This window comes from Zootoca vivipara, chromosome 12 (genome assembly GCF_965207765.1).
Source record: "Zootoca vivipara chromosome 12, rZooViv2.hap1.1, whole genome shotgun sequence".
Taxonomy (NCBI): domain Eukaryota; kingdom Metazoa; phylum Chordata; class Lepidosauria; order Squamata; family Lacertidae; genus Zootoca; species Zootoca vivipara.
In genome coordinates this window covers 30,985,352-31,009,721 of record NC_142595.1, presented here as the reverse complement: position 1 = coordinate 31,009,721, position 24,370 = coordinate 30,985,352, and the positions used below count along the sequence as shown (strand labels likewise).

General features: G+C 41.7%; 2 protein-coding genes across 16 annotated transcripts in view; both read right to left on the bottom strand.

Moving 5' to 3' along the window:
• Window positions 1-5,133: 5,133 nt before the first annotated feature.
• LOC118095077 (butyrophilin subfamily 3 member A1-like) lies at window positions 5,134-20,028 on the bottom strand. Of its 4 annotated transcripts, none has more exons than XM_035136005.3 (13): window positions 19,825-20,028; window positions 17,660-17,750; window positions 16,225-16,581; window positions 15,244-15,528; window positions 12,849-12,947; window positions 12,288-12,314; window positions 9,936-9,962; window positions 9,324-9,350; window positions 8,424-8,450; window positions 7,663-7,689; window positions 6,998-7,018; window positions 6,795-6,821; window positions 5,134-6,017 (listed from the first exon to the last, which is right to left on the bottom strand). In XM_035136005.3, exons 2-13 carry the CDS (start codon window positions 17,724-17,726, stop codon window positions 5,422-5,424), a joined length of 1,587 nt encoding a protein of 528 aa, XP_034991896.1. In that variant the 5' UTR covers window positions 17,727-17,750; window positions 19,825-20,028; the 3' UTR covers window positions 5,134-5,421. The 4 variants fall into 4 exon arrangements, with proteins under 4 accessions (XP_034991896.1, XP_034991897.1, XP_088512541.1 ...); XM_035136006.3 differs by having other exon boundaries at window positions 19,833-20,028; XM_088656415.1 differs by lacking the exon at window positions 17,660-17,750.
• Window positions 20,029-21,155: 1,127 nt separating this feature from the next.
• The window catches only part of LOC118095087 (uncharacterized), a 43,644-nt gene continuing 40,429 nt past the window's right edge, over window positions 21,156-24,370 (bottom strand). For 3 of the 12 annotated variants that reach the window (XM_088656448.1, XM_088656450.1, XM_088656449.1), the window contains 4 exons: window positions 24,315-24,340; window positions 23,208-23,308; window positions 22,648-22,743; window positions 21,159-22,264 (listed from right to left, as the gene is read on the bottom strand). In XM_088656448.1, coding sequence (XP_088512574.1) covers window positions 22,253-22,264; window positions 22,648-22,743; window positions 23,208-23,308; window positions 24,315-24,340 — 235 coding nt within the window. In that variant the 3' untranslated portion in view covers window positions 21,159-22,252. Of the gene's footprint in view, window positions 22,265-22,646; window positions 22,744-23,207; window positions 23,309-24,314; window positions 24,341-24,370 lie in introns of those variants that run through there. The other 9 variants (XM_088656442.1, XM_088656447.1, XM_035136046.3 and 6 more) reach the window with 6 other exon arrangements.

Genomic DNA, 24,370 nt, shown 5'->3' with positions numbered 1-24,370 from the left:
CACCGGACCCCGGCCTAGAGACGGCCCTGGTTTTCACCTGGGATCTAAGAGTTAGAAGATCTGGTGCTAGTCAAGTTTCACTGAGAAGGGACATTCAACCAGGGATGCCAGCAGGATTTGCTGGGCTGAGTATGCACTGCCACACAAGCATGGGTGTAGCCAGGATGGGTGTAGCATGGGGTGTGGGCACTGGAGTGCACTGCCCCCGGCAGCGTGATCCCGGCAGGCAGTACGCCCCGCAGGCAGTACGTCCCGCCCCCAGGATGCGTGCCAGCCCCCCCCCCCCTGCCTGCTCTCGTCTTCAACACAGCCTCAGGCTAACAGGAACAGCAAAGGTGCTTCTGGCACAACTGGACGCCTTCATCTGCCCCAGCTGCAACAAAACACGTGTCTCCCATGTCAGTCTCAACAGCCACAGCAGGCGCTGTAACTTTCCAGCGGGTTGACCTCACCTCTGAAGGCACACCCTTCGATTGTCTTCTGGGACAGATGGTTATAAAATACCTTTAAATGTAAGGTGATTGAATTCCTCTCCCAATTTTATGATGGGAGAAGGAAATTTAGGAAGAAGGAAATGAGTGTACTTTATCCCAGTTTAACTTAATGCCGTACCAGCTTCTTTTGTATATGATTTAGAAAGTCCTTGTCTAAGAAACACACACACACACACACACACACTTGAAAAAATGCTAGTGCAGGGACCCAAAAAACTCCATGAAAAATTTTGATCACTGTTTCTCAGACAAGGACTTTCTAAATTATTTCAGGCAGGAGAATATTCCAAGGACTAAGGTATTTATATATGGATCTATTAACCTCCATCTTAAAAACACATAGCATAAATAACCACGAGCAAATGTGTTCGATTGTTGTGATTCCATATATATATATATATATATATATATATATATATATATAACTTCAAATAGCTACCTCAGATTAAGGTTGAGGTCTCTCCCTCTCTGTGTGCAAAAATATTTGCAAGATTTGAGGGTTCCACACTGGAAGTAAAAGTAGTCCATTTTTTAAAAATTTTAAAAAGCCTTTATTCTTTGCGGTCTTTGCAGTCCCATTTAAGAGTTATGTGACTGTGCAGGTCAACATTTTTAAATGTTCTGTAGCTAGATATCAAAACATATTTAGACAACCAAAAGAAGAAAGTGCTTAGTACACAGATGTAGTGGGGGGGGGGACTTCAATAATTTTATATATCTTTTTTTATTATTTACAAGAAATCTACAGTTCAACCCACAACAATAATGCATGAATTGTTATTTATTTATTTATTTATTTATTTATTTATTTATTTATTTATATACATGTCAGAGACATGGCCAGCAGAGAGGACTCTGCAGAGGGGGAGGAAGAGGCAGAGGAAAACAGGAACTTGATTCATTCACACCACAAAAGTGAGATAAGCCCTTCTTGCTCTGGATTACTGCCTGTAAATTTTCGCAGCAGCACAGAGATGAAGGAGCAGGAGGCAGGTGGTAGTAGGGGTGTGACGTTTTTACGCTGTTTGGTATAGCCTTATCAACCCAACCCATCAAGGGTTAACTCAAACTCCGTGTCGACTGACTGGACATTCCATGAGGGGAGGGGAATGGTTGAATGTTTAAGGAGAAGGGTCAGCCGTTTTGTCAGTTGAGAGGGTGCTGAGGAGCGGGAGTGTGAGGGTGGTTGAAAAGAAGGTCTAGGAGAGTATGTTTAGGCTAGGTAGTCGATAGGTTATCTAGTACACGAGTAACAAAGTTATGACTGTTGAAACTAAGCTTGTGCAAAGGAAACCTTAAAGCAACCATTACGTTCTTGAGCAATACAATTTCCAGTGTTAAAGTGCCAATTAGAAAATCTTCTGTGTTATTTTCCCAGCCAAGGTACATGAAAACTCATTCAGGAATTCATCCATTAAAAAGACAACACTTCCTTTGAGAGGGGAACGGTTAGTTTGTATCTTTGGGGTGCACCAAGAGGGCGAGCCAGGCAGACAGACAGACCCAGGGTGTCATAAAGTTACCTCAGAGGAGAGGCAAGCTTTTACAGAAAGGGATTTCTAGAGGCAGAACTCCCTATACTGTGGACACAAGGCATAGCCTCAGATATAGCCCTGAACTTTAAAAGGTACCTGGCCACGTTTGCGCTGGAAGAGGACTCTCTTTTGTATAAAAGGAGAAGAAAAAGAATAAAACCCTCGAATGCATGAGGGAATACAGGATAGGCTAAAAGGAACAATAGGGGGAGGATCGGTTTACCCCAGATCATCCCTGTTAGTTCTTGCATTAAGTGAGAGGTAGAATAAATAAGACGGAAGTAAGGGTCTTTCGTTGCATAGCTGTCAAGTTTTCCCTTTCTTGTGAGAAAGCCTATTCAGCATAAGGGAATTTCCCTTAAAGAAAGGGAGAACTTGACAGCTATGAGTAGGGGCTTTAATTCAACTCCAGAGGAGGGGGAATTGGCTGCACCCGAGTCTCCAAGAAGTAGGAGGTGAAGCAAACGATTAGAAGAAAGGAAGACCAGCAGGAAGTGGGGGTGAGCTTGGTGTATATCTGGCCTTGGAAGGGACCGGAAGCCAGCTGAGTCAACTGACTCCGACAGTGAGGTATGAGTTGTGGGAAGCTTGGATTGCTCAAAGCCTGTTCTTGATAAATAGACCTCAACTGGTCAAACTGCCAACGTGTCGTGTCTTGTGTGGGAGAAGTGCTAAACCTGACATTGCATTTTCATTTTACAATTGTTATTGCATAGATTTTACATTGTGTGTTAAAGGGCATTTCAGGAAGGAGAGCTCCTAAACGGCAAAGTCAAGGGTCAATAACATTTTGGATGTTCATTGTTGTTTCTCTTTAATAGTAAAATGGAATACCTTTTAGCTATGCCTGGGAAAGAAGAGCCATTGCAAAGATAGAAAGAGGTGCCCAATTTTTCTGGGGGCTGATGGGCCATTGACAGCTGGTTGGTGTGCTGGATTCAGGCTATGGGCTGCAGGTTCCAACCCGTGGTTTAATAATTCTGTGCATCAACTCTCATGTGGATTTTAAAACTTTTATTGATGCCTTTGCAAGCCTGCAGCCTACAGCCTGAAGCAGAAGTTCCAGACACTTAAGTGCTTTTACTTGGTCTCTTCATTAGCTGTTCCCTGTTATTCAACTCTGGCTTCATGACAATAATATAGCATTTGGGGAAGAAGATGCAGCCCAGCAGCCCAACACTGGAACCTAAGATGGAGAAGATCTCCACAGCCACCATGCATTTCCCTTTGGTGCTCAAGTAAGAGGGAACAAAGGACAGCCAAACACTGCAAAACACCAACATGCTGAAAGTGATAAATTTGGCCTCATTGAAGTTGTCAGGCAGTTTCCTGGCTAGGAAAGCCACTACCAAACTGACAATGGCCAGGAAACCCAGGTACCCAAGCACACAATAAAACAGAATAGGTGCCCCTTCATTACATTCAAGTACAATTTCTTCACTCATAGAGTGCATATCAACATCCGGGAATGGTGGAGAGGTTGCCAGCCACACCGTACAGATGACTGCTTGGATAAGGGAGCAAGAAAGAACAACGGAGTATATTGCACTTCCCCTCCTCTGCATTGTTACCGACATCTATCTAAATTATAATCAGATACTTAGAATTAAATACAAAAAGTTACAATCAGTGGCAACTGATAACATTTTGAGTTGCCAGGCCTGCAATTTTTAACCTTCTTGTTTTCATCACAGTAGGGCTTCTACAGTACTTATTTAGTGTGCACAGTCCCATTGAAATAAATAAATAAACAAATAAACAAATATTTTTGCACATATATGGACAGAGGAAGACAGTCCGTTTAAGTGGGCCCAAGTATGAATTTCAGATGAATGATTCTATATATAAAGCTTACCACAAGACTTCTTTTTGAATTTGTGTATCCCATGTCAACATGCTAAGCACACCAAGGTTTTACAATGTTTGTGGAACACTTGCTTCCAGTTGCATGCAGTGCTCCTCCCTACCAAAATCAATTTGACTTTTCAATTTCCAAAACACTTTCTCCCCTCTAGATTAAAATAACAAAAGTATTCCAACCTATAGATGGCACACTGGTTGAAAACCAATGGATTATGACATTAGTGCAGCTAGCATGAGTTTAACATAAAGTATACTTCTCATGAACTATCTGTAATGCTGGTACAAGCTCCTATCTAAGACATGATCTGGAAGGTATAGCAAATACCTGACCCTTAACAGTTACAGTAAAGATCAGCACACAAATCCTTGTATTTACCAGAAAGTTTAATTGTCACCATCCTATAAGCAGGAACCGGAATTCACACAGACAATGAAATCCTGTTTCAAAAGTGAATTTTTGAACCACACACTTTTCCTCACCACAAGCCAAGGAATGGGTGAGAGACACTGTTGCCTTGAAGGGGAGAACTTAACTTTTTCCAAAGGCATAGATCTCAGATCCCTCAGTTTGTGTTCTGCTTGCTTCTTGATCAGATGTACCCCTCACTTTTCCTTTCTTTTTCGTGGGAGTCTGTGGCACACAACTGCACTCATTGACTACTTAGGGACTCTCTTTGCTCTTTAGGATAAAGGTGTCTGTACTACATCAATCTACATTGTCGCTTTTCATTTCCATGTAATAAACCAATATTTCCCTACTTCCTAGTGTGACAGGTTTTTGTTTTTTTGTTTAACTGAGAATGCTATTCACATATTGACTCCACACAAAAGGTCCTAATCCTCTTGGACCTGTGCACTGGGTTGATGTGTGTGGTGTACAAGCATGTATATCTCACAACACTCTTTTTACCTCCTGCTCAGTTCTAAAGACATCATCCCCTCCTCTTCTTCAGGCTGCTGCATACCCCTGCTTTAATCTTTGACCCTTTTCCCATGTCCCCCATTCCCTCATTTTTTGCAACCCCTTTTGTCCCCCCATTTTCACATTCACTCTCTTTCCCCTTTCACATTCTTCCTTCCTTTTCTCCACTCTTCCTTAAACACAGATCGTCCCATTACAATCTTGACTCTGCTGCCTGCTTTGCACATGAACTCTAGGACATAAAAGCTTTCACTTGAACCAGTGTGTGCATGGGAGGGGGTGAGGACCCTACTATTAGCATTAAATTCCCAACAAACTCTTTTTTTTAGTATTTTTTATTTTAAATTTATTTACAAATATGAGAAAGGCTCATACACAAAAATGAAGGAAAATATACTGTACAGTATGGTGGCTGAGTTGATGCCATAAATGTATATCCGTAGCAATGTTTAAAAAGAAATGAAAGAAAAAGAAATGGCAAAAGCAAAGCAAAATATCCATCAGTTCAATCGTGCTAGTATGTCCATTACTGTTTCCATTATTCTACCCTCCTTGTGAAACCTGGACATTTCATGCCAACAGTTCTTCCCCGAGAACTCTTCTTTTATCAGGGTTTCTTGAAAAAGTTTGAAAAGCTTTTCTTTAATGACTTGGGACCACTGTTTTCTGAAGCATTGCTTTTCTCTGATGGCTTTGGGTCACTGTTTTCTGAAGCACTGCCATAATCTAAAAATGGGTACAATTTGTCAGTGAATTTAATGGGGATAGAATCCAGAAGGAATATGGGATTACTGGTGTTATAAAATGAGATTTCCCCTTTTTCTTGATCCAGTAACAAACCAATCACTGAATAAGACTGATGTGGCTTCTTTTCAATCATTTTCTCACATGGACCGGAAAAGAATTTTCCTTGGCTGCTTCTCAGAGCCCAGCGGCCTTCCTTAAAGGACTTAACAGCCTTTTTCTCTCTGAATTTGTCCCTTTCAGCCTGAGTCAGCACCCCCAGCTCCCAGTCCAACCTCTCTCCCACATCCACCTCCCAGTAGTGTTTCCCAGCAGCATAACCTTCTTTCCCCACAAAAATTCGAGTTCCCAGAACAGTTGCTCCTTCCCCTGGGGTGAGAGTTTGAAGGCTGGTTCTTTCTTTATCCCCACTGATGCTGATATCTGGATGTTTATAATATGAATCCAAAGTGACAGCAACTATAAGGAAGCAATCACAGAGCAAAAGGAAACAATTTTTAGTTCTGGAGCAGTAGATGCCTCAATCTGCTGTAGCAAACACATTTTATCTCATAGCTGACCAATTATTCTTACTGCTCAACTTGGATATAGAAACTTAATTGGTTTGTCTATATAGAAATGCCAACACACTTGTGTAGAAACTCAGTACAATGAGAAGACATGGCTGTAGAGGAGTCGTGATCACCCCTTCCCCTGTTTCAGAATGTTTTTGTTTTGTTTTTACATTGTGGATCTGTTTTCTGCCCTGGGCTCTTTTGGGATAAATAAATAATACACCTGAGAAAGAGCTCAAGTGCGGACTTTTCTATACAGACAGCCACATGCAAAGTACAGTCCTAAAGGAATCAGTTAGCTCAGTTTCTCCCTGGTCTGTATGCATGTCAGCTATGCAAATACATACAACTAGAGCAAGGATAGGGCAGTTTTAGACCTCCCGATGTTGAATTCTGGTTGCGTTAAAATTAATTCAAACTATGAAAGCACAAATTGAATCAATCCATTGCTACTGTGATCACTGGTGGAGGAAGGGGGGTGCGGGGGGTGCGGTCCCCCCCCCCGAGTGTCATCCCTGAATCACAGCATGTGCACCTCTCTGGGTGTTGGGGCATCTAGCTTCACCTCTGTCTGTGATGTTTTCATATGAAAAAGGACCACAAGTGAAAAGTCACTGAGTGATGACATTTGAGTCATCTATGCACATCCATGCATTAAGCCTAATCATGACAGTTTCCTTACCTGCGCATTCCTGAGCTTTTCTAGCCTCTACAAACAGAAGAGAAAATTGATCAGTCATAGAGAACAGGCAAACATCTATGAAATAAGTGAACAGCCCAGAATTTTTCAGAATTGAATAAAGTGATTTAAACCCAATTAAAATACTAGAAAACAATACTTCAGTACAGAACAATCATTGCCTCATCAAAAGTAATCTGCCTTACCCAGCTCATTGGTGAGATGACCTGAATTGAAAGAATATTCCAATTAGTGATATCATTGTCAAAATATATGGGGTTGCATCATGACAAACTTAGTCCACATCCTCAACTTATATTTATAACATTATTATACTATGACTACCTCTAAAGCATCTTGAGAACTGCAGTTTGTTAAGAATGCTGAGAGCTGTTAGGAGACACCTAATCGCCTTATAGAGCTACAATTCCCACAGTGCTTTAACCATCAATCTCTGGAAAGTGCAACTCTGTGAGAGGAATAGTGGTTTCCTCACAACTCCCAGCACCCTTAACAAATAACAGTTCCAATATGCTTTGGGGAAGCCATTCCTGATAAAATGGTATAATATTGCTTTCAATGTATGCTGCAGGTGTGACCTTGGTCACACTTAGGTCCTATTGAAATTAAAGTAAGAAATTAGTCACAGGGACCTATTTGTCCCATTGATGTAAAGGTGGACCAAGTGCAACTAACTTAGTCTGGATCCAACCTAAGAAAAATATATTGCAGGGTAAACTCATAATACTATTATATAATTGCAAAATACAGTACTTTCTCATACCAAAATGGATGTCACTGTCCTACTCCTTCCCTGTTAATTCAATTCCCAATCCCTGCCTCCAAATCCATACATCAAGTTTTGCCTTACCAAAACGGTGTTCTAGTTCAGAAACACCTATAAAAGAATGACTTGAATTAGTACAATGAAGAGTTAAGAAAATAGAAGAAGCGAATGACTAAGATGTGAGGTCAAGCTACACAACTGAAAATCCATATAGGTCATACGTTGCTTTCAGTAGATGATAGATGCAAAACCCACAGTGCTGCTCCCCGTGACCCTCCGTGACCCCTTGTTCCTTGCCACCGCCAGGCATCCACCCCCTGCTGCTCCCCACTGCTGGGTGTTCATCCCCTTCTTCCCCACTGCAGCCATGTCTCTCCTATGTATATACTGAAAACTGCTATTATCACATGCAAACTTTTATGATAATGGGTTATTTCACTGCCCCAAGAACAATAAATGATTCATCAGCACAACATCCAGCAAAGTTATTTATTTAGCAGTCATTAGGTGGGCCTGTTCCCCATGCTCTTTATTCTACTAGGAACATGGATTTGTTTATTTCATTTTCTATTTTTTAAATAATTTTTATTAAATATTTTCTTGGGTTATAAAAATAGGTGCCTTGTCTCTATTTTCATAGAGTCATTTTGAAATGTACATCTGACCCTTGCTCCCAAATGCCTGTCTGGAGATCTGGAAGAAAACAAATCCCAAGGGTTCTCTCAGTGCCTGCTGTGTATCAAGGAGCTGGTAAGAATGGTTCACATAAGTGCAGGAAAAAAACTTGCAGTTTATCAAAGACTACAGGCACTTTGTGGCTAGTTATTCATTAAAAGGATACTCACTTGCTTGTCCTGTGCGTTTCTCAGTTTCTACAACAATAAATGAAAGAGTAAATCTTAGCACACATGTACACAGCTTTTCATTCAGTTCCTGGGATACTTGGTGCAATTTGAGCAGAACACTAGCCTGAGGCAGCCCATCTTCCATTCATCGTAATTTCATAGCCTCTGTCCTCCTGCAATTGTGCAGGTTACAGTACTTTCCTATGGATACCTGTATGATGTGTGCTATTTTAATAATAAAATCGTTGCTCTTAAAACCAGCGACAGGGAAGCAAATTCCTTTTAATTTAGTTTGTGCCCCACAGAAAAAAAATCCTAAACCTATTTGTCCATAATTTGGAAGATTTCTTTTCCCAGAAGTACTTCTCTCTTATATGCTGCTTTCATATATGACTGTAAAACAACAAGGGTATTTAAGTGAGTTGTGACCATATATAGACAGTGGCAGGGTTTGCCCAACAATGTTTTACCACTTGAATTTCTGGTACTGTACATTATAAGGCACACGTTAAAACAGAAGAATACATATACTATTCTCCCTCTTTTTATCCCCCCAACATATAAACGTGGTTACATATCTTCTTCTTCTTGGATTTCTCTTCTCTAGCTAATGGGTCAAGTTCAACTTTTCCTTTTTTGATATATCTGGAAGACCCTTAGCAGCCCAACTCCAAGTTGTCAGCATTATGGGATGCCTCCAGTTTGAAATGCCTCTTGCAGTTGACAATTTGAACATGGTTCCAGGAGTAAAACTTCATAGCAATATGAAATGCCTAGACAGGAGATGAATTGATGAACCTATACTGCAGAAAGTTGGGCTTTTGAAATCTTGCAAGTATAGAAGAAATCCTGCCTATATATAAAAGGGAACTTGAGAAAAGGGAAATAATCTCATCTTACCTATTGCTTCGGTTAGATTATTTCGGTCTGAAAACAGTGATATCAAAATGTTCCACAGTTAGTCATACACACTCTATACATACATGTAAGTATTAATCACGGATTTACTTCCACCAATATAGCCAAAGGGGTATCTTATGCGGGGAGAGTCCCTTCTACTACTCTGCCTGTTAGCTATGATTGCCAACACAACTACTATTAATAATACAAGTTATGGCATATAAAACATTAGCTTGTCATTTTGAGGATATGGCAGGATTATTCCTTCTCTGCTCAACCCAACCCAACCCAACCTCTGCTTTGATTAATTTTAGTCACCAGGGCTACTGTATGACCATCCACTCATATAGCTATCTCAGCATATTAAGTTATGCCAGGTAATAAGTGCATTTATATATTCCCCGGAGTGGAAAACCCAGCCAGATGGGCGGGTATAAATAATAAATAAAACTAATTTAAAAAATCTGTGGTTTACTCATTTATTGTGGTTAAAAAAAGTGTTACTCCTAGTCACCCTGAAAACAATACTGATAGGGGGAGGCATATGCTAAAACTATAAACAATTATGGAACAGTACTATAGAAGATGTGCATCTCTCTTAGAGGCATTTACCAGCTTGTGTTTCGTTCTTCTTCTTTTCTGCAGAAAACAAGATGCATTGCAACATTATTCATTCATTTACTAAACATTATATGCTGCACTGTATCTATTTAGAAAGATCCGTAGACCACAATCATAAAGCTTTTAAAGTGATGTACACACTGAAAGTATTAGTAAAACTCAGCTAAACTCAGTTAAAACCCACAAGACTGATTAAAAAGTATACAGAAGATAAATATCAATGAAACAGAGCATAGAAAACTAAATATATATTTGGGGAGACTTGCTGAAATAAAGAAGTTTGTGGCACCTGCAAAAGTGCAAGTTCTGCCGACTGAAACATTCAACTTGACATGTAAAGTGGTTCCAAATCGTTAATGGCTGTACATACTAATAGTAATACCTTCAACTTAGCTTAGTAACAAAGTTGCAGCCGGTGCAGCCAGTATTGCAGCATTCTGCACTGACTGCAGGTTCCAGATCAACCACAGAAGTCCTGCATAGATTGAATTACAAGGCTCTTGGCATTTCCAATGATTGAACTATTGTGGTCAGGCTATCACAGTTCAGGAATGATTCTAGCTGTGGCACCAGCCCAAGGTGATAAAAGGCACTCCTAGCCACCAAGGTCATCAGGGATTCCAATGCCAATATTTAAAGTTTTCTGTTTCAGAAACAGAAAACAAGAATTTAATGCTTCTCCCCAAAACAACCAGCAATTAATTATAGCCATTGTGGATTTCCCCACTTCTTGGTTGTATCTAACAATTAGTAATCAAAGTAGACGCACTATAATCAATGATCTTATTTCAATTGATCCTACTGATCTCAGCAGGAAGACGATGTCTGAGCATGACTTCATCTACCAGACCCTCCAAGTGTTCCTGTTTTCCAAGGACGTCCCTGATTTAGAGAAGCCATCCCAGTTTCTGATTTGATTCCAGAATGTCCCACTTTTCCTTAGGATGTCCCTATTTTCAATGGAGAAATGTTAGAGGGTATGGAGTTAAAGCTATGGTTTTCCCAGTAGTGATGTATGGAAGTGAGAGCTGGACCATAAAGAAGGCTGATCGCCGAAGAATTGATGCTTTTGAATTATGGTGCTGGAGGAGACTCTTGAGAGTCCCATAGACTGCAAGAAGATCAAACCTATCCATTCTTAAGGAAATCAGCCCTGAGTGCTCACTGGAATGACAGATCGTGAAGCTGAGGCTCCAATACTTTGGCCACCTCATAAGAAGAGAAGACTCCCTGGAAAAGACCCTGATGCTGGGAAAGATTGAGGGCACTAGGAGAAGGGGACGACAGAGGACGAGATGGTTGGACAATGGACAGTGTTCTCGAAGCTACGAACATGAGTTTGACCAAACTGCGGGAGGCAGTGGAAGACAGGATTGCCTGGCATGCTATGGTCCATGGGGTCACGAAGAGTTGGACACGACTAAACAACAACAATGGAGTTATTTGACTCCCAAGTTATCTGAAGGCAATCCCGTATAGCAGGGGTGGCCAGCTCCCAAGAGACTGCGATCTACTCACAGAGTTTAAAAAGTGGCAGTGATCTACCCCCTTTTTTGGGGTTCAGGTTAAAGTTGTTGAAGTTTTTTTAGGAATGAGGAAGGCCCATTTTGGGGGGGTTCGGGTCAAAGTTGAGTTTTTTCAGGGAGGAGGTAAAATGTTGAGCTTTTTTTTTAGGGGAGCCACAGTTGTTCAGCTTCTTTGGGGGAAGCCAGTGATCTACCAGTGATCTACCACAGACATCCAGTAATCTACCGGTAGATCATGGTCTACCTGTTGGACATGCCTGCCGTATAGGGAAGTTTTTTTATTTAAAAAAAGTGTTTAGTGTTTTATTGTGTTTATGTATGTTGGGAGCTGGCCAGAGTGGCTGGGGAAACCCAGTAAGATGTGTGGGGTATAAATAGTAAAATTATCATTATGGAATGGGACATCATTGGAGAAATGTTGGAGGGTATGATCTACATTTAATTATCAATCACTTAGAGACATCTCCAATACTTAAAATGTAATTTGACTGCCCTTCATCACAAGATCTGATAGCAAAAGTGTGAATATAACTAATTCACAGAATATATGATTACAATTTTAAATCAACAAATAAACATTTAAAAAGGCAAATGAAACCCCAGAAAAGTTGAATAACAGAACTTTCCATGGTTAGCCATAGTTGAATAAGGCTTGATCCTCTGTAGAGGTGGAATTTGCTTTCATTCAAGAAAAAGAAAATAGTCATGCCAGGGAATTTGATTATGATCCTTTATACCTCTCCCGATAACATTGCAGTGAACTCTCTGTCCTTTACATAAATGATATGTATAAAATATGCCATTGTCAATTACTTACCACATTGAGATAACTTCTGATAACTCTCTGAAACAAAGTATAGCAAATTATTAAAATCGGACTGTTTATAACCATATTAGGATTGGGTGGGTGGGAGAATCACAAATGAATGCCACTGATTATTCTTGCCAAAGACTCTTGAGATTGAACCTGAGGGATACCAGCATGTGTCACTGTCAGACGGTAGGAAGATTCTTGATTAGTGAAGCCTGGTATGAGTCCCTGAGTCTGGCCTTTGCCAGGCCAACAGCCCCTTCAGCGGGTGTGCCTTAGTCTGTGGGTCATGCCCCTTAAAAAGGACAAGCAAATTCTGCTTTATTTACATGACCTGCCAATAGCAATGAATAAATCCACGAATTTTGGTTTCTCTCCATTTCTCATTTTAAATCTTAAGTTTAGTTTGCAATATTCTGCATTTTTTCTTCATGAAAATTCACCAACATTTTAGTTCTACACACCACTCATTTTTATAAACATAGGTACAAAAACCTGAAGGTTTCTGTAACAGTTCACATCTACAGTTAAATGAGATTATGAAAATGACAGATTTAAAATACTTACGTCTCACTTTGTACCCAGCACCAACAAGAAGGCAGATGAAAATCAACAGAATGATTAGGAAGGGTGCTAGCCAAGGGGATGTGGTAGGATAAAGGGCATCTGAAACACACATTAAAATCTCAGTTACAGCAAAACTAACCCAACCAGTTTCAAGTTGCAAAACTAACCCAAATAGAGTCTGATTTTGCCACTCACCTTCATTGCCCCAAACTCTCCTGAACTTCCCATTTTGGGAGGGATTGGCAGAACTGAGCGAAGTTGTGCCAATGGGGTGGGGGTGGGGTTTCAACTGTGACCTGTCTGCCTCTCCGCTGAATAGTGTACACTGCAAATGTCTGGCATAATGGGGACCTGCCTAAGCTGGACGGCTTTCAAGCAAAATTTTTACGATCTTTGCTTCAGGTGCCCAATTGTGTCCAAAATTCCATACTCCTGCTAGAAATGGGTGAATGCCCAATTTCAACAAAAGCATGGTGGGCTGCACTAACACATTGGCTCAAGGTTGCAGTATTTGGACTTGGGGTGGGATTATATAAACACTTGACCAATGAGGAATATGTCAGCAATTGGCAGAAAACCATGGCTAGAAAAGTCACTGCTATTGGCCTGTCACCCACCCAACTCTTATTACCTGGGCTATGAAGGTGCCCTAAAGACCTTAAAGCAAAGACTTTGGGATAATACACACAGTGACCTGCGACATCGATCACATGCAGTCTGCAGTCTGTTGGCAGTAGGAGTACAATATGGGCATGTTTTTAAGTTAACAGCTTACATTAAAAACCTGACTGTACCAGACTACCGAAGGTTATTCACAAAAGCCAGATTAAACGTTTTCCCCTCTGCAGTGCTGGAGGGTAGGATGAGAGGAGTCCCCTACCAGGAAATACTGTGCTCGTGTGCCCAAGACACAGACTCTACAAAACATATTATGCTGCACTGTGTGAAGTTCAAGCAAGCTAGGGCTGAATTGATTTCACCCTTGCTAGCTCTGATCCCAGGAAAATCGGAGGAGTATTATATCAAGTTCCTATTGGAAGACCGGTCAAATGATAGAACATTAGCAGCGGCGAAGTTCCTATTGGTGGTTGCAAGAATCAATGATCCCAACTCTAGGTTTGAACAAAATGTTATTGAAACCTGAAGGCAGGATGTCCTTATTGGGTATCGCTTTGTAATGAATTGATGGGTCTATGGACCGTAATAAAGATTGCTGTTGTATATGGGATAGAAGCCAGAAGACACTTTAGCCATTACCCCAGATGATAACTGATGAAATGCTGCTGAGCAGAACTACAGTTGTAGAGAATCTGGATAATCCATTCAAATAAAGAGCCTGGTGTACTTCAGAGGCAACAAAATTGAATAAATTTCCCAAACCTCTCTCTTCTTATAGGTTTGGGCTGGGTGTTCATCAGTATGCGGATGACACCCAACTCTATCTCTCTTTTAAATCAGAACCAGTGAAGGTGGTGAAGGTCCTGTGTGAGTGCCTGGAGGCGGTTGGAGGATGGATGGCAGCTAACAGATTGAGGTTGAATCCAGACAAGACAGAAGTACTGTTTTGGGGGGACAGAGGCGGGCGGGTGTGGGGGACTCCCTGGTCCTGAATGGGGTCATTGTGCCCCTGAAGGACCAGGTGCGCAGCCTGGGAGTCATTTTGGACTCACAGCTGTCCATGCAGCCACAGGTTAATTCTGTGTCCAGGGCGGCTGTCTATCAGCTCCATCTGGTACGCAGGCTGAGACCCTACCTGCCCGCAGACTGTCTCACCAGAGTGGTGCATGCTCTAGTTATCTCCCACTTGGACTACTGCAATGCGCTCTACGTGGGACTACCTTTGAAGGTGACCCGGAAACTGCAATTAATCCAGAATGTGGCAGCTAGACTGGTGACTGGGAGTGGCCGCTGAGACCACATAACACAGGTCTTGAAAGACCTGCATTGGCTTCCAGTACGTTTCTGAGCACAATTCAAAGTGTTGGTGCTGACCTTTAAGGCCCTAAACGGCCTCGGTCCTATATACCTGAAGGAGTGTCTCCACCCCCATCGTTTAACACTGAGATCCAGCGCCAAGGGCCTTTTGGTGGTTCCCTCACTGCGAGAAGCAAAGCTACAGGGAACCAGGCAGAGGGCCTTTTCGGTAGTGGCGCCCGCCCTGTGGAACGCCCTCCCATCGGAGGTCAAAGAGATAAACAACTACCTGACATTTAGAAAACACCTAAAGGCAGCCCTGTTTAGGGAAGTTTTTAATCTGTGATATTTTAATGTATTTTGGTATTGTTGGAAGCCGCCCAGAGTGGTGGGGGAAAATAAAATAATTCTTATAGTACTTGTACTGAAAAAACACTGAAAGCATTGAACTTCTTGGCTCTTTTGCTTCACCCCTACTCACCAGAGATCAGGATTCTCGATTCACTCTCCATCCCTAGCAATTCGTTGATGATTTTGCAAGAGACTTCATGGTCAATTCCTGATTCTGTCGTAATGGAACTGGAAACAATGAAGTTCCCAGCCTTGGTCTCTGTGATTGTAGTGTCTGACTGTTTACTTCGGACTTTCCCTTCACTGTCTAGCCAGAGAGCCTTGGGCTTTGGGTACCAACCGTTGGAGCTGCAGGTGAGGCCAATCCCCCAGTCTTTATAACCCACCAAGGCAATGGTGGGCTCTGTTCCTTTTGCTGCACAAGAAGAACACCACATATTAATTTTCCATTGTTCCAAATATCATAGAACCTGTCTAGAGTTTCTGCACTCTGACCAAACACCAGGAATGATACTTTATTACAGTCAGCTCTTACAGTACACATTTTGTGCCAAGCTACCATTCAAAATTTCATATATATTCTTGTATTGGTCCTATAATGATTGGTCCTATGAGTAGAACTCATGGCTGAGAAGAGAGGGAGAAGTCTGGATGACTGAGTCACTGACCTGGGTTCTACAGTTTTAAGGTAGACAACTTGTATTTCTGAAAATGAATGCTGAATATGGCCCAGGGGTTAGTGTAGGTGGTGGAGGCAGCAAGGCTTGGCTGCTGCTGCTATTCTTCATGTGTTCCTCTTGCTTCTGCAGCCATACATCTTGTGCCAAGTGTGCATGCACATTCTTAACCCCATCCTCCTCTAGAACCCAGCCCAGTTCCTTTTGTTCCTCTGCTTTCTCTCCCACCACAGAGCCTTGGAGAAGGAGGTTAATTGGCAGACACACACAGAGACACACCAACCGTGTCCCGTCCCCTCCAAAAGGTGCTCTTGCCTACCTGGAGATTCAAGTCCTCTTCTTCACCCTGGAGGGGGGCAGGCAAACCTAGAGATTCCAGGTCAGCCCCAGAGGTTTGACAACCCTAATAATAAGAATAATAAGAATAGACTCACCTGCCAACACCAACTCAACCACCACCTCATTATACCAGTCTCCAAGGAAGATCATACAGGTGTAATTTCCTTGGTCAGACAGACGGCTTTTCTTCAGAATCAGAGACATGTTCCCTTTATTAAGATCAGTAAGGGAAAGCTCAGCTCGACCTCGGTATCTGTTATCCTGTGTTTCTGGCTTGTTTCGACCGTAGTAAGATTTCACGTCAATTTTTTCTGAGGATTTATCCAAGATCCACTGGACCTGGATGTTGGTGCTTTCTGGTATGCTTGACGTTGTTAGTTGACATGGCAGGATCACTTCTTTTCCAAGGAAACCAACTATACGGTTTTGGGGTGGAATGATTTCATATTGACCTTTGGGGAATTAAAAAAACCAAAAGTTCACCTTAAACAGACCACTACTGGCGGTGATTCCTCTGTGGAATTCTTTTTTGGGGGGCTGGAAGAATATGGCACCCATCACCAACAGCTAGGACCATGGTAGCTCCTGCTGCTAAGCATATCCAATCCCTTGCCCCTAATTGTGCAACTCCTCTAAATATGAAATGCCCTCTATCTTCACATCCTAAAAACAGGATGATGAAATAAAAGATCCAGCATGGTTTTCTCAAAAAACAAGTCTTGCCAAGTCTCATTTTCTTTTTTTGATAGAGTTACAAGCTTGGTGGATCAGGGGAATGCCATGGATGTAGTGTACCTTGATTTTAGCCAAGCCTTCAACAATGATAAACTTGTGAGTAAGCTGATAAAACGTGGGTTGGATGAGGTAAGTGTTAGGTGGATTTGTAGCGTGTTGATGAACCGAACCCAAAGAGTGTTTTCTATTAATTCCTCATCATTCTGTAAAAAAGTGACAAAGAGGATGCCATAGGGTTCAGTCCTGGGTCTGTTGTTGTTTAATATCTTTAGAAATGACTTGGATGAAGGAATTGAGAGGATGCTTGTCCAATTTGCAGATGACACCAAACTGGGTGGGGTAGATAATGCCACTGAAGACAATTGAGATCCAAGTTGACCTAAGGTTACCAGATTTTTTTCAATGAATCCAGGGACATTTTTCAACTTCCTACTAAACAGAAGGATTTTGTCAGGGGACTGATTTGCAAATCCAGGGACTGTCTCCAGAAAACGGGGACATCTGGTAACCTTAAGTTGACCATAATGGATTGAAAAACTAGGCCTGAACATGAGTCAACATTGTCATGCAGTAACAAAAAAAGCTATTCTAGGCTGCATCAACTGAGGTATAATGTTCTGAAAAGCAATAATCCCACTCTATTCTGAAAAATACGGGTATACTTTCAGACAGTAAGAGTTGCTAAACAGTGGAACGGATTCCCTCAGAAAGTGGTGGATTGTCCTTCATTAAATAAGTATTACCTCAGAGGTGAACTGCTCACTGCAATAAACTTTACAAAAGTATCGTGCCTACCTGCAATTAGCACATGGGAGATCTGAAGAAAGATAAAGATGCAAACAGTCGTTGATGAGGAACACATGGCTCAAAGATCTGAAGAATAGGACTATACAATTGTTGAAAGGAAGAAATAAAATATAAAATTGCAAGATTCACTGGTCACCATTTATTAATTACTGTCAACAGTTCTGTCTACTTTATTTAAATAAATATAGGCATTTTTGTACATTAATCTTCATGTAATGTACTTTGGCTTTGTTAAAACTTAATTTATGCTATATATACAAGGAATGGTGTATATTATGCAAATCTGCATCCTCTTTCACAAGTGGGTCAGAGGGCCGTATTCAATACAGTGTTTTGTTTTGTTCTTCCCGGTAGCCAAGCTACTTTTGAAGTTTATTTTTCTATTATGATGTATTTTTGATATTCTGATTATCTTGTTTTGAACTTATTTTACCAATATAGTCATTGCGTTTATTATACAGCACTTTTAAGTCAATGCACTTTAGGTCATTTACAATTTTAAAATGCTGTAGTAGAACAAAAATGTAGTGGCAGAGACCTCTCAGGTTGACTGACAACTGATGGCATTTGCTCCTGGCCTCGGCTTCCTTGCCATCCCTCAGGGCAGATGGGACTTTAATTGTCCCAGAGAAGGTGAATGAGGGGCTGTCCCAGTAGTTTTCTCAGGCCACTGTTAATTCCTATCAGGAGCTGATGCACCAATGAGCTCTAGCCTGGGCATCCCAGTTTCTGATTTTCCTTAAGGAGGACAGTAGCCCTAGGACATGGGGGAGGGGCTGCCTCAATGATTCTTTCAAGTCAATTGGGTAGTTTTGTCAGAAATCAATGATACGGACTCTCTGGCCTGGGCTCACTTGCTCTTATGGGTTAATATGGTTAATGATTTTCTGGTCATGCATTTCATGTGTATCACTTCGAGCACAAAGTATGTGGGGAAATGGTACACAAATAAAGTGGCAACGATACTGGCAAGCCTTTCCCCCCACTTTCCTCTAGAGTTGGAAGGAAGTTGAAAAGGAGATTGCTACTTATAGTATTCATTCGCTCCAGTGTCCCCTTTTGTCTTTTCTTCTACTCTTTCTCCACAAATAGGTATATTTGTAATTTATTATTTTTTTAAATAAAACAAAGGGAATTATAGCTGTGCATTTTACCACACCAGCAGAATGTATGTGTCAACTAAAGCTGTATTCTATAGGCACACTTATCTGAAAATGAGGCATGTATAGGATTTTACTTTTGTTTATATATAATACATTTTATGTTCTTACCCTATTTCAGTTTGGAGCTGATAAAAGCAATGTATTACATATCTTGAACGCCCTGCTCCAATATTGTTGAGCCACAATACAGAATTCAAAAAGTTGCAGGTAAATTGTGTTGTGCAGCACCATGTATGCATGCCACACAGTTACTGCTCTGTCGGTCCCACAACACTCAGTGATCCACTTTCCTCATGTAAATGTTGATACAGAGCTTTGTGCAACACAACATATTGAGGTATAAGAAATATTCCCATAATGGGAAACTTCATCCTCTAAAGTGAAAAACAGGTTTTGTGGAAAGGGTCTAGAAGTGGCTGGTTCTGCATCTGTACTGAAATGAATGACTATATGGGAGATCCATATTTAGCTAAAGAGCTTCAAAAGCAGGAAAAGCCCTTCAAGTTGAGAGATGGTCAATGACATCCCCTACTCAGAAGACCAGGAACTTGGTGGAAAAAAGTCTGAGACGTCCCATGGCAGAACTAAGGGATAAATATCACTTGCCAGTTAAAATGGGAGTGGCAAAGAAGCAGCCATTTCAGGTCCATTACAAATGAAAGAAGCATTGACGAGTATTCAGGCTTATGTGGCTAGGAAGGATCTTTGCAGAAATGAGCAAGTCGCTTTCATTCATCTTTCTCTCAAACACACACATTTCTATTTGTAAACTTACATTTTGCGTGGAAGTTCCTGAAATTTACTATCACAAATATATTTGCAAATGTGGCTTGAAAGTTTCTACACGAGGGTAAACTAATCCTATATATATCCTGAATGGAAGCAAGGGGAAAGCCTTTCTCCTTTCACCTGACCACCAATTCATCATTAAGCAAACACATTCCAATAACTAAAAGAATGAAATGTAATTCTGGAAATATTTTTTCCTACCTTCTTACCAAACAGTGAGATTTGTTCGTCAGTTCCTGTACCTTGCTCCCGCTTCTGGCAGACCTTTGTTACGGGAGTTATTTACTTTCATTTTCCTGCTCTGCATTGAGATACTGTAAGTAACTGCCAGCAATTTGCTCTACAGTTAATGGCTGTGACATTCAGCACCTACCTCTGAAGGAAAAAGGAGTGCCCTGTGCAAACACTATGCTTGTCCCATGGAAACACTATGCTCCACAGATACTTGTCGAGCTAATGCAGTGACTACAGGGCTTCATTTGAAAGGACAGTCCTATATGAATGTCCCTGTACCCCAAGTCTGGTTAGAAGATAACCTTAAGAAGGGAGAACAGAGACCTTGAAGTACTGCAGCAACAATTAGCATCAGGACAACAGCCCAACAGTCACACAAGTCTCCTAGTCACAGACTTCCTTTCTATGATGAGCTGTGTTGAATTTCTATTTAAAATATAGCAATTATTTCTAAATTTGCATCTACATGTAATGTATAAATCAGAACATGCAAATTGATGCCCGCTTTTCCTGATTTGTTTATGCTACTAGCATTAAAGGAGGAGATTCAGCAGCATATGCAAGCACACAGCTCATTCATTCTAAATCACGATAGACCAGACAATCTGAATTTATGCAGTGAATGTGCAGCTTAGCCCTGTTTATTGCCTTCCTTGCTACAAATCTACTTCTACTCAGCTATAGCTTCTTTCTTCTCAATAATTTGATGTGATTGCCATCTACATGGAAGAGTGTGCTTTCAATGGTAAGGTCAAACTGTTGGAAAGTTACAGCGCCTGCTGTGGCTGTGGAAACTGATACCAGGGACACATGTTTTCCTGCGGTTGTGCTGCTGTAGAGGCTCCATGACATTTATTCTCTCTGTGCTCCTCCTAGCAGTTATTCCTCATCTGGTCACTGCTGCGGATGCACAACCTGACTGTCTGTCTCCAGGCACTGCGGTCATCTGCAAGGGATTCCCATGTGACCGGGTTAATGTTGGCAGCCTTCATGTCACATCTACAGACATTTGATGTACACAACTACATTTACTCTTAGATCCTGAGATTGAGAAATGGCATCTGTCAAGAGCACACAATGTCAAGTTCTCATGGGCTGTCCTACTGGAGGTATGCCTCATTGTGCCACCACCAAAGGGTTCTTTAGAGCAGGTATAATGGAAATGTGAGCACAGCCCAAGGTGTACTTGCTGCTTATGAGGTAGAACAGCACCTGAGTCCTTGAACTTGTAAGCGGTGGCTTTGCAGGGTGGCTCTGCTGCCCCAATGAGATCCATTGATGGACACCTCTTACAGTAGTCTCCTGCTGGTGGAGAAGTCTATCGGCTTTCTCCACTGGTTGGAATCCAAGCCTGCCTGAAAATTCAGACAATCACAAGCAGGCTTGGAAGCAGGACATTCCTGGGGGATGGATCACCAGATTTACCTCCCCACCATTACAGTATTAAGCTTGTTTGGTACTTGGATGTTGTTGGTTTCTGTTTTCGGGGCTGGGCAGGAATTCCCCTACCAGGCCAATTGCCTCCCGCTTGGTGGTTTTCACCTACCTCATAGCAATTGCCACAACGTTTGGCAATTTAGGCATTGAATAAGTCTTAGTCTTGGCTGGAGGGGAGGTTGTAACCTTTGCCTACCTCTCCGAAGGAAAGGGTATGCTGTTAAAGGGATCTGGGAGGACTTGCATCTGTCCAGAGGTCCAAGTGGGGGCTTGGGCTATGGCACTTCTCAAACTGGTGATCCCACGGCAGTATTCCAATTTGATGTATGTCATAGGACTCCCCTGCCTATGTATGTCATTTGACGTATGTCACAGGACTCCCCTGCCTATGTATGTCATTTGACGTATGTCATAGGACTCCCCTACTGGGCTGGAAGTCAACAGTTAAATTCAATGCCTATGCCAAACCTCTACATCTGTAATAAATAAAGTCATGGCCTTATTTGCCCCCAAATATGTTGTCCGGTCTGGTTATTCTATGTGGAGGTAGGGTGAGGGGTGGTGGTGGAGGTGGAGCTTGAGCACTCAATTTCCTTGAAGAAACACACCAAAAAGCCCAAATCAAAATAATTTTAATTGAATAGTTATATTACTTAAGGTTATGACAAACCCCTTACTCCTAATTAACAGCTTATGTCTGTAGTTTATGTCTGTGGGCCTCTCCTTCCTGGGAACGTATAAAGTTTCTGGTTAACATAATGCATCTGCATAATGAACAACATGAAAACTTCAAAAACTGTGAGAAGCCTCACAGAATCTGCTGTGAAGAATTGGTAATCTTTGCATGCATAAGTTCAACATGCGGAATCTTCCATGCAGTAGAAATGAGAATACTTTTCAGGATGTTGAGATTTAGGTTTTGGAATAGTTTGTGTTATTTAAGCCCCACATCTGGAAATCATACTTTTTCCTAGGAAGCAAAACAGAAAATGAAACTCTAACATACATATTTCATATGAATAAATGAAATCTCAAGCATGTGGCTAAAACATCAGCATGTGATTCCCACATACCAACTTTGCGCTGACTACATTAGAGATGTTCACAATAGGATATAGTGTTAGCGAATCTCTTGTCCATGGGCCTATTGCCCCCCCCCCCAGTCCTCCCTATATGCCCTACACCTGACATCATTGGGCAAGTAAAGGCCAGGCACTGCAACACCTGCAAAGCATTGTATACAGATCTTTCCGAGATCAACACAGAGCTATTCAAAAATAAATTGGGTTTTAAAAAAATGCATACATATAGATAAAAGATGAATTTTAGGGCACACTCTGAGTATATACTGACCTCACAGAACCTTCCCAGAGCAGGATGAGCTTCCTGTCTCTTCTTAAAGCTTACATGGCTATAGGCTGGATGCAAAATTCCTTTGGGTGCCTCTGCCTTGGGGGGGAAAAGTGTCAGATTATATGGGTGCTCTTCTCTTTGAAAACCATGAAACACACCAAAGGGTGTGTGTGAGTCGGGGGTGGGGGAGACATACAGGAGGAGTAACCAATGAGAGGTAAACTACCACCAGCAGACAGGAGCAGGCCAGCATGCAGATTTGGAATGCAATCCTATATATGTCCCAAGTGGGGATGGGCAACACGCAAGTGCACATAGGATCACAACCTAAATTCACAAGAGTTGTAAAAATTAAACATCCACCATTTCTATGTGAATGTGTAGACACATTATAAACAAATGCAGCTTTTAGGTCCAGTTTGGACCTAAAAGAGATGAAAACATACGGAAGTACCCACGATGTATCAAAAGTATTGAAAAATATTGTTATAGGTTTGGGGGATCGGTCTGATTAGAATTGCTCTGCAACTCACCAAGACTGTAACATTATGCATACTCACCTGGCAGTAAATCCCACTGACGGGACTGATGTTTATATCTGTGTAAACATGCAAGGGATTCTGCTCTGATTCATCGTTAAATGAACCAACTGGTTGCCCTTCTGGGAAGAAAAGCAACAACAGAAAAGCCTGGGGTTAGCAGTAATAGTTAGGATGAAAATGATAAAACATAATCTGTGACCCTGCCCAATTTAAATCACAGGTGGGAAACAGTGGTCTCTAACCTCATTTCCCCGTCAGCCTAGATTGTAAAAGGGATAATAGGGATACAGTCATACCTCGGTTTAAGTATGCCTCGGTTTGAGTACTTTCAGTTTAAGTACTCCGCGGACCTGTCTGGAACAGATTAATCCACTTTCCATTACTTCCAATGGGAAAGTTCACTTCAGGTTAAGTACACTTCCGGTTAAGTACGGTCTTCCGGAACCAATTACACTCATACCTCTGGTTAAGTACGCTTCAGGTTGAGTACTCCGCGGACCCGTCTGAAATGGATTAATCCACTTTCCATTACTTTCAATGGGAAAGTTTGCTTCAGGTTAAGTACAGACTTCCGGAACGAATTGTGTTTGTAAACCGAGGTACCACTGTACAGGAGTACCAGTGATGGGACAAGAATTCAAGGAAGGATGCACTACCATGCAAGAACCCATGTTTGGATTTTAAAGAGCAGGCCCTCCTCAATTTGGCATGTATTGGCTGCATTGGATGGAGTGGGGATATCAAATATAGGAGCCATGCTCTTTCCCACTGCATGTTAGCTCCTTTTTCTTATGAGAGAGGGAAGTGGTAGTGGGAAGGAGGGCTCACAAGCTTATTAAGGGCAAGTTTTGGTTCTCCTGACATGGTTGAACACCAGCTTGCATCAACCCAGTTCAGCATGGTCAATGATCAGAGAGCAACATCTGGAGGGCCACAGCTCCCTACCACACAATTCTGCCCATACATGCTTGCCTTTACAACATAAGGACATAAGCACAGTAGATTCAACTTTCTTTCTTTCTTGCTTGCTTGTGAGCAAGCGCCAGACCTCACATCACTTGACTACGTGCTCCAATCTTTACAATACAGGAAGAGAAAGAGAGAGATGATAAAGCATATCCTTACGTGTTTGGTTTTCTCTTTCTGGATGTCTGTGGAAAGCAAAGATGTGTGAGATATAT